Source organism: Musa acuminata, chromosome BXJ2-10 (assembly GCF_036884655.1).
Source record: "Musa acuminata AAA Group cultivar baxijiao chromosome BXJ2-10, Cavendish_Baxijiao_AAA, whole genome shotgun sequence".
Taxonomy (NCBI): domain Eukaryota; kingdom Viridiplantae; phylum Streptophyta; class Magnoliopsida; order Zingiberales; family Musaceae; genus Musa; species Musa acuminata.
The window spans coordinates 21,091,672-21,101,378 of NC_088347.1; the positions used below are offsets into that span (position 1 = coordinate 21,091,672).

General features: G+C 38.5%; 2 protein-coding genes across 7 annotated transcripts; both read left to right on the plus strand.

Moving 5' to 3' along the window:
- The first annotated feature begins 24 nt into the window (after window positions 1-24).
- Window positions 25-6,951, plus strand: LOC135624443 (J protein JJJ2-like). 5 transcript variants are annotated; one of them, XM_065128060.1, is made up of 3 exons: window positions 25-327; window positions 749-3,489; window positions 6,687-6,951. In XM_065128060.1, exon 2 carries the CDS (start codon window positions 872-874, stop codon window positions 3,176-3,178), a length of 2,307 nt encoding a protein of 768 aa, XP_064984132.1. In that variant the 5' UTR covers window positions 25-327; window positions 749-871; the 3' UTR covers window positions 3,179-3,489; window positions 6,687-6,951. The 5 variants fall into 5 exon arrangements, with proteins under 5 accessions (XP_064984132.1, XP_064984127.1, XP_064984130.1 ...); XM_065128055.1 differs by having other exon boundaries at window positions 749-3,484; XM_065128058.1 differs by having other exon boundaries at window positions 783-3,484.
- A 1,085-nt stretch (window positions 6,952-8,036) lies between these two features.
- LOC104000108 (HVA22-like protein e) lies at window positions 8,037-9,196 on the plus strand. Of its 2 annotated transcripts, XM_009422058.3 has the most exons (5): window positions 8,037-8,385; window positions 8,506-8,532; window positions 8,595-8,717; window positions 8,799-8,952; window positions 9,046-9,196. In XM_009422058.3, the coding sequence occupies exons 1-5, from the start codon at window positions 8,339-8,341 to the stop codon at window positions 9,064-9,066; spliced, it is 372 nt and encodes a 123-aa protein (XP_009420333.2). In that variant the 5' UTR covers window positions 8,037-8,338; the 3' UTR covers window positions 9,067-9,196. The 2 variants fall into 2 exon arrangements, with proteins under 2 accessions (XP_009420333.2, XP_018674982.2); XM_018819437.2 differs by having other exon boundaries at window positions 8,799-9,196.
- Window positions 9,197-9,707: the final 511 nt, after the last annotated feature.

Below are 9,707 nucleotides of genomic sequence, written 5' to 3' on the forward strand. Positions count from 1 at the left end.
GATGATGGACAAACACCCAAAAGTGACCTCTCCCCCTTTTGGGTATTTTGGTATTTGGGAGTTGTGTGTATGCTTGAGAGGGGTTTTCATTTCGTATTGTGGGGCTTCTCATTTTGGATTTGGGGGGAAACCCGAATCGGTGATGTAAGAGCTTGAAATCCCCGCCAATCCCCTCGATTTCCTCCAAATTGGTAATCTCTCCGTCTCCTCCACCCGCCTCGCGCTTTCTGGCGGATCTGATTTCGCCGCCGGCCCCGCCCGGTGGCCGGAGATCGCGCCGTCTAGGGTTTCTAGGTTCCTTCTCCCGGAATTGAGTTTTTCGCCTTGGTAAACCTAATCTCCTTTCGTGCGATTTGTTTTTCGTGCTTTCTTCTTCTTTTATCCGTTGATGTTTTTTCTCGTTCTTCTGCGTGGAAGCCAGCATGGTGTTTTCAAGCTGTGAGATCATTCCGGTCTCGTTCTTGCCCCATTGTTGACGTCTTTGTAGTCGAGATCTTGAGCTCTTTGCAATACCATTAAATTCGAGTTCATGCATGTCGTTTTAGTGGGAATGGATTGACGAAATATGTTGGAGCTTTGGTTTTGTTTCGCTGGTGATTGCTTTACTTTTTACGTCTGCTTTGGGAAAGGATCTGTTGTATGCAATCAGGCTTGAACTTGTGATTTTTTTGCTATTATTGTTATCGTTTGATCCCACCCCAATATACTGAAAATCTTGAGTTTTGGTTGCCTTTCGTTCTGTTATTAGGATTGAGGCGAATTATTAGTTTCCTGTATTGAAGGTATTCTGAGAGCTGCTGCTGTGCTGTACATCAAGTTTAAATATAAGATGGAAAGGGAGCATTTCTGATTGTTGGAAGAAGATTGGAGAATGGAGTGCAATAAGGATGAGGCCGTTAGAGCAAAAGAGATTGCTGAGAGGAAGTTCTCGGAAAGGGATCTAGAGGGTGCCAGGAAATTTGCTATGAAGGCCCAAAATCTCTTTCCAGCGCTTGAAGGCATTGGCCAGATGATAGCAACTCTAGATGTTCATGTTGCCTCGGAAGAAAAAGTTTACGGTGAAAAGGATTGGTATGCGATTCTCAGTGTCAGTGCTTCAGCAGATGAAGATACAGTGAAGAAACAGTACAGGAAGTTGGCTCTCCAGCTTCATCCTGACAAGAACAAATCTGTTGGTGCTGAAGGTGCTTTTCAGCTCATTTCTGAGGCATGGAGTGTCCTATCTGATAAGTCTAGGAGAACACTTTATGACCAGAAGAGATGTATTAAAGTGTTCTCAAAAAAGACTTCCCGACCAAACAAAAATAACAATTTTTCTAGTAATGCTAATGGGTTTCACAAATCTGCCAACAGTGCTGCATCAAAGGTGCATTCTGTGAAGAATAGCACTAATGTGACTCCAGCGGTTGCGCACTCTTCACCTGAGCCACCAATACCTGAAACATTTTGGACATCTTGTAATAAGTGCAAAATGCAATATGAGTATCTCAGGGTGTATCTTAATCATAATCTTCTTTGTCCAAATTGTCATGAGCCTTTCCTAGCTAAAGAGACAAAGAGTTCTGCCAATGGATTTAGTTCTTCGGGCCCTTGGTCTGCATCTCAGCAGTGTCAACCGAGCTCTAACCGCAACTCAACAAGGAAAAATGCCCCTGGTCTGGGGAGAAGTAACTCAACTCTTCCAGGCATGGGATCTTCGGGGATCCAGAATGGAGCAAATCTGGGTTCTTTGAATAACCAAAACTTCCAGTGGGGGCCTTTTTCTCGAAGTGCAGGAATTGCAAGTGCCACTGCCTCATCAGCTGCTGCTGCCCAAGCTGCAAATGTTGTCCATCAGACCTATGAGAAAGTGAGAAAAGAGCATGAAGAGGCACAAGCAGCAGCTAGAAGGGAAGAGGCTCTTCACAGGAAAAATAGTAACCTAAAGAGGAATGCTAGTACATGTGGAATTATTAATGTAGGGTCAAATGACACATTACCTGCAAAGAGAGCACGAGGTGTTGGCAAAGACGCTGCGAGTGATAATGCAGCAGCTTCGGCAGAACAATTTGGTGCGTTTGAAACAAATAGGACAAGCGGGGTTAATGGAGACTTCTGCAAGTTCAGAACGGGTGTGAGACATAACAACTTAGGTAGGGAGTTTCCTCATATAGATATTCGAAGTATGTTGATTGAGATGACTAAGTTAGCAATACATAAGAAGCTAGAAGATTGGAAATCTGCTGCCACTGAAAAAATAGATGCAAAAGAAAATGTGAAAAAGAAACAAAAACTGAGTGAAACTGACAATGAAGAGGTAAACAATGTTCATCGCAATGCCACTAATCAAGACAGAGTGGTTTCGTCTATGAGTGATACTGAACAGTTTGCCACTGAGAAGAACTCATCCAATGTCCAATCTTCTGATTCAGATAATGAGTGTAATGAACCGGTGTCAATAGTTGTTCCTGATCCAGATTTTCATGATTTTGATAATGACCGTTCAGAGCAATCTTTTGAAAGTGATCAAATATGGGCCACTTATGATGATGAGGATGGTATGCCTCGGTATTATGCTCTGGTTCAGCAAGTTATTTCTTTGAAACCTTTTAAAGTGCGCATGAGTTTTCTCACTTCAAGGTCAAATAGTGAGTTTGGGCCTTTGAATTGGGTTGCATCTGGTTTTCCAAAAACCTGTGGTGATTTCAGGATAGGACGATATGAGGTGAATGATACAATTAATATTTTCTCTCACAAGGTCAGGTGGGAAAAGGGCCCCCGTGGTGTCATCAAAATTGTTCCGAGAAAAGGTGAAACGTGGGCTCTTTATAGAAACTGGTCTCCAGAGTGGAATGAACACACTGCTGATGATATTATTTATAAGTATGATATGGTAGAAGTACTTGAAGACTATAGTGAGGAACATGGTGTGTCTATAATCCCTTTAGTGAAAGTGTCTGGATTTAGAACAATATTCTGTCGTCACCTGGATCCTATGAAATTAAAGAGAATACCTAAAGAAGAGATGTTTCGGTTTTCACATCAAGTGCCTTCGTATTTACTGACTGGTGAAGAAGCTGAAAATGCTCCTAAGGGTTTCTTTGAGCTGGATCCGGCAGCAACTCCTTTAGAGCTTCTTCAGATAAATGAAAACAAAACAGAAGTGGCTGCGGAGGCTGTTGAACAGGCAGTCAAATAGTTGCTAACAGTTGGTATTTGTTAAACTTGCAGAATCATTTAACCCCAAGTGCATTTTGACATTTAGTTCCCATATTTGTATAGTATGGAAAGCTTTTTGGTTGGTGTTTGGGACAAAGGTGCTGGAAGATTTCTTTGCAGTTACTTGTGATAGATGTTTTCTATTCATCTCTGACCAGAATTTTTGTCTGCAACTGAGGGGTAACCGAGACTTTCAATATTTGTCGAATCCAGATTCCAGAGATTAATATTGTTCACCAAGCTTTTACTATTGTTTTGTTTGGAAAATTGGTGCCCTCTAATATTGGTAAGGTGATACCTATCATCCTATGTTTATTGTACTCAGCCAGTTGACTTGTGCATGAGCTTTATATATTCCATGAATTTCATATTTCTTCATTACTTACTTTCGTACTCTTAGGTGAAGAAATTGCATTTATTTCTCTTTTATCTGTGGTACCTGTATCATAAGTTTATTTCCTAATTGATGGTGAATTTGTACCTCAATGACTTCTTCATGTTGAATTGGTAGACAACTCATTCCATTTTTGATAGATTCTTTCTTATTCTATTTTTGGAGAGACACTATTATTGTTGTCTTCTTATGTTATCTGGTTGTGTTATTCAACCTTCCAAGAGGTTCCTGTAGTTCATCTGTGTGCTGGGATCTAAATTTGTTTTTAAGGATCTTGTAAAAGATAAATCATGTCATAGTGCCAAATGTGGTGATACCAGATGTATCAGTTTCAAATTTCCAAACTCAGTTTAATTAAGATTAATGAGTAAATAATATGAAACTCATTGAAGAAGATTTCATTACATTAACTGTGCATGGAAAATGAAGATGAGTAGTTTGAGATAACAAAATCAAGTATGCAATAACAGTATTGACATTATCGAACCAAAAAAAAACCTAAAGATACAAATGCTGCTAAACAATGTTAGTCTAAGAGGTTAACTCAATTGTAGCAGCATTCTAAAGTTCATAATATAGGGTTTTAAAAATACATTTAGATTCATAATGCAGGTTATTCCCGGACCACAGGACCAGCAAGTTAAATTCCAGACCTCAAATAAAACAAACATATCAGTTTATGTCCTAAGGTTTTGCTAGTCAAAGCAGAAAACAAAATCAAATCTTGTCTATGTTTTATGTCAATAGTTTGAGCAGTGATCATAACGTGGAAATGTATCAAGCAATGTTGAAGAATTTTGGTTAAGATGATATATACTTCTTAATCTTTTCTGGTTGTTTCCAAATATATTACTTTTGGATGTCATTTTTTACTAAAATGAGATTGTGGATAATTTGTATGACTCTCTTGTGAATGAACAATAATCAGGTGACCTGCTGTGTTATTTTTCTTTCTAGCAGCCATAAGTTTCCATTTGGTTATTCACTTGGCAGGTAGTTTGCCAGTGCAAACTAGGTCTTCTTTAGGCTTGAGGATTTTATTTCCAAGCTTGTTGATAATGGAATCTTTGTATCACAATAAAGAGCAAAATTTTAAATTTTGAGCTAAGATAATGAGCTCATAATGCAACAAATAGTTTTTTTAAATGTGTTTATGTTTTATATCCCTCAAAAATTCTGGTGAGGAGAAGGTAATCGATGTAGATAAAATGTTGCCATGGAAGTTCTTAAGCGTTGATTCGAAGGCTTCTTACTCCAATACATGTAGTTTTTATGATTTTGATCCTAAATATTATTTGAATTTTGTCTACAGCCAATTGTGGCTCCTTTTTTCATCTGTTTTTTTCATCACTTTATAATTTCTATGTTCATGAATTGATATTATTTAGATAACCATCATGGTAGATGTATCTATTATTTGGGTAAATGTGGTTAGAAGTAGACCAAATGATTGAGGGGAGGGATTGATTAACCGAGATTGCTCTGCTCAGGGATTTGTTTGCTTATATAGCTTCTATCAGTGTTGGTCTGCATTTTTTCAATGTTCAATGCAACTTACCAAGTATGCGTACAGAGGTTGACTGCTTATATAGAATTTGATAAATAGGATATCTTTGCGGGCATGCTTGACATTTTTGGCTGGGTTGTTGTCCCATAGCTTCTTGCAAATGCTTGATCTGTTAAAGAGTAACTATCACAGCCAGTAGAACCAAACTTCTCCAGATTGAGTCATAAAATTGATACCTTATTTGTGAATTTTGATATTATGTAGTACTAATAATTCTTGTGTATTTGCTAGCTCAAAATATTTTGAAGGTTGCAGCTAATTTATGTGGTTTTGGCTTTGGAGTGTTTTCAGTAGTGAGATCTATCTAATCTCCTTGGTGCAGTATCATACTTTTGCTTGAGGAATTCTCTCAAGTCTTATCATTCCTTTAAAAGCATGCAAATTCTCCAAATATTGTTGTTAAGTTTTAGCTTCTTATGTTTGTCATCTTTTATGCTGTACTAGGACATTTTTTCTGGTCGTCACTAGTAACTTAGCTCTTTTTTAAGAGTTTTCATCTATTGAAACAGTCAAAGAGTGATTGGAAGCTGGAACATAAAAGTGGGCATCATTCTTTATATTTATGCTTTACTTTTTGTAACACGATACTCGTATTATGGAAATAAAACCAGGCTTTGACATTGATCATTAACATTGTCATGAAGAATGATATTATTTAAGCAACATAGTATTTGTTACTATCCATGTGAATAGCCAAAATCATATTTATATTTGAACATGGCATAGTCTTGCCAATTTTCATGCTAGAAACATAATTGGCTAAAGTTTGTGTGTCATCATTTTTTCATGGTTTTATAATAGCTCAACTTGTAATTTTTGAAATGGTTTTAAGTTGAATTGTAGAAATTACTTGTGAATTTGTGGTGTAAGTGCTTGCTCTCATATCAAGATTTGTGTGGCTAATAAACTTCTTTCGACAGGAAATAATATCATTTTTTTGACGGACCATTTTTTCTAGTGCTTGTGATGTAGGGCTAGAGCTTCAACATTTCTGATGCTTGGATGAAGATAAATAACACTTAAGATTTATCACATACTTCTGATTTATGATTTTGACTAGACAATGGGATGTGCATTGTTCTTGTTAATAGAGTTTACATGATGCTGCTAATATGTTAACACTTGATTGAGGTTAATTCTTTCTGTCCTTAATAGGAAAACTTAGAGATAAGGGTAAAGAATGAACAAGTGATTGTGTTATTAATTGCTCATGTTGGAAAACTTGAGTCCTAGTTGACTAAAACATGGAGATTGCCTCATGATTCTTTCTTTAGTATGCACCTTGAATTGTTATTTAGCAGTGCCATCTTCTCATGTCTTGTTTATGAGCTGGAGAAATGGTTTAGAGACTTGACTAAAACCCCGAATATTGTATCGTTGTTGTTGTTGTTCACGTTGTATCATGAATTTGATTGTTTTCCAAAGCTTTGTTATTTTTATTTTTAAGTAAATTTTGCCAAATTTCTAGAAATATATTGTCACCTACTTCTGTGTGCTAATTTGTACCTTTCTCTTTTATTTTAACAGCTTGAGCTGAACTTTAGAACAGAAGAGAGGTTTAATGAATATACCCACTGTCTGCAGACAGCTGATAATGCAAGCTTTAGAGATTTGGTACAGTGGAATTTGATCTGATTGCCTCTGGATGTTTATTCCTTGGGATCTTTTGCTAAATTGGGTACAAATTTTACAGTTTTTTCTGTTTTTCTTTCTTCGCTTGTGACTACTCAAAAAGGAAATATCAAGAAAGAAGTGCATTGGAAATTTGTTATCGGTTACTGATGCTATACTACTGACGGTGGTCTCGTTTCTTGCTTGCCATATCATGCGGTGATTGCATCGCTCAAAAATGGTTGATAATCGAAGACTTAATTGTTAAATTTTATAGAACATTCAGCACAAAAGTTTGCTCTTTTTTCATATTCTAAAAATATGTCGGTTGCATTTCAATCAATTCTCACTTGGAATGATGAAAGGCTTGACGCCCGTAGTCATGGCTCTGTCGAGCAAACTTAAAAACTCATATTAACCCTTCTGGATTCCTGTGAGCAAATCTTATGGAACTTGTGTTGTTTTGTAGATAATAGTCAACCTAGTACTATAATATTTAAGGTGGGTGTTGTAATCTACAGTCCATGAAATCCTGTCATGGATGGAAATCTAGCTTTCTTTTTTGCCATACATTGCCACTGTCATGAATTGTTTCTGCAAAGCTTTTCCTAATTTCTTGTAGCTAGATGCATCCATGTTCTGCAATCTGTTTCTTGCTGGAGTCGTCAGTGGCAATGTCTGTCATCAATAATATGATGAAGGCACTTCTATCCCTACTTATTTGCTGTCATAGGCTGGCCTTTGATTCCCCATTTAACCACTGACACAGATATTGTTCTTCCTTATATTGTAAGACCGTTTGTTTCGGCCGCCATTTTTTTGGTGTGCCGATCTTATGAGCATAAACTGTGATCATTTTTTGGGTTAACAGATTTACTCTTTTCTGGAAAAATAAAAATAAAAGAATGCATGGTTCAAAATATTTAAATTTAAGTTAATAATAAGAAATTTATATACATAACCATATTTAAATTTTAGTTATATTTCTAATGAATTTTCAATCAACGATTATAATTAATATCCTAAAGATATTTATTTTTGCCTGTAGCAATGAAGCATAAAGTTTCAAAATAATTTAAAGACTTGAGAAATATTTATTCTAATTTGAAAGCAATTTAAATGAACAAAGTTTTACGTTTTCTTCCCAAAATCTTTTCTTTTTTTCTTCTTTGGCTATTTTGATGCTACTCGTTTTCATTGTAACAAAGTCATCAGCCTACTTGCAACTGTGGAAATAAAAAATGAATAGTTGACCATGCAGCTGTGAGTCTCCAACTACTGTTCTAAGCGTCGTATACGAGGAACAGCTATTCATGTTCTTCTTTTAAGAGTCGAAGTTTACTTCATCCGCAACGCTATTTGGCTGCATTCAAACAAAACACCTTTGAGGAATTCTTGGCGATGTCGTCAGCAGAGGTCAAGCAGAAGCTGCCACATCCTCGTTAAGAGTCCTACCCTTACTCGGAAGCTGCCACCTGTCCATCCTCTTCCCTTCGCCTTTCCATAAATCCTCGGTTAGTCTTCTTCAAGTTGCCCACTCAACCTACCAGTGTAAGAAGTCTCAGGACATGGGTCATTTCTGGACTCTCCTCACCTCCCTCAACTCCCTTGCAGGGTAACATCGCACCACATATCATCATCATCTCCTCTTCTTCTTCTTCTTCTTCATTTCGATCTGTAGTTGATGGATTTCGTTTCAAGTTATCAACTGGTGTTTGTTGTGTTCATCATGCAGGCCGACGCTCATGCTTCTGTACCCACTGTGAGTCCCGAGTCCAAACCCTTTTGTTTCTTCCCATGGTCTTTCATGTTTTTGGCGTGCAGATACGCCTCCGTTTGCGCGATCGAGAGCCCTTCGAAGCTGGACGACGAGCAGTGGCTGGCGTACTGGATCTTGTACTCCTTCCTTACTCTCACGGAGATGGTGGCTGAGCCCATCTTGTCTTGGTAACTCTCTCTCTCTCTCTCTTTATCTCTCTCTCTCTCTCTCTCAAGCGGTTGTGCTCATTGGGATTACATCGAGCGAAGGATTCCCGTGTGGCACCAAATCAAGGTGGCTTTTGTGGCATGGCTGGTGCTTCCACAGTTCAGGGGTGCATCCTTCATCTACGAGAGGTTTGTGAGGGAGCAGCTCAGGAAGCATGGGGTTAAGCTGATGGGATCTCATCCTTCTCCGAAGAAGGTAACGGTCCTCCACGAATCTCCTCCTCCTTCCACTCATGCCATCAAATCATCTCACTGATGGATATATGCCACCCCACCACTGGAGATGCAGATGGAAGAGGAGGTGCACTGAAAGAGGCCGCAGGGCTCAAAAGTCTCATTGTGTGAGAGCGAGAGAGAGAGAGAGAGAGAGAGAGAGAGAGCGCTCGTGCTGTTACTTCTACTACACTTAAACACACTCCAATGTAATCCTTATGGGCTTCTATTGAAGTGTTCATCGTGGTCTCCATGGCATTCGTGAGAGTGCATGCATCGGTTTGCTGTCAGCTTACGAGGGTCGATGAAGTGGCGCGTGTCGCCGTGCCCGGAAACACTGCCACTTGCAGTGAGAATAGCATCAACAGTTTGAATCGAATTGAAGTCATTAATTACAGTTTAATCTTGGAGAGATTATACATTCTTAATCCCTAATTAATCACAGTAACAAGACAAAGATGCATCATGAAGCTTCTACTCTCCATGAATCAACCACCTGATTACTACTTAATTACAACTGTAATCACTTGGACCTATCGAGCTGATAGAATCGATCAGCCCATTGAAACCCAATTTGGGGGAGGACAAAAGGAAGAGTGAGTTTTCGATCGATTAACCCTAATTGAGAAATTGGTGGTGTTAATTTGGGAAGCCCGCCTCCGATTTGGGCGTGAAATTTGAAATCCGGTCGACCAGCATCCGCCAGTCGTGAATTGTGTGTACAGATCCGAATCCCCG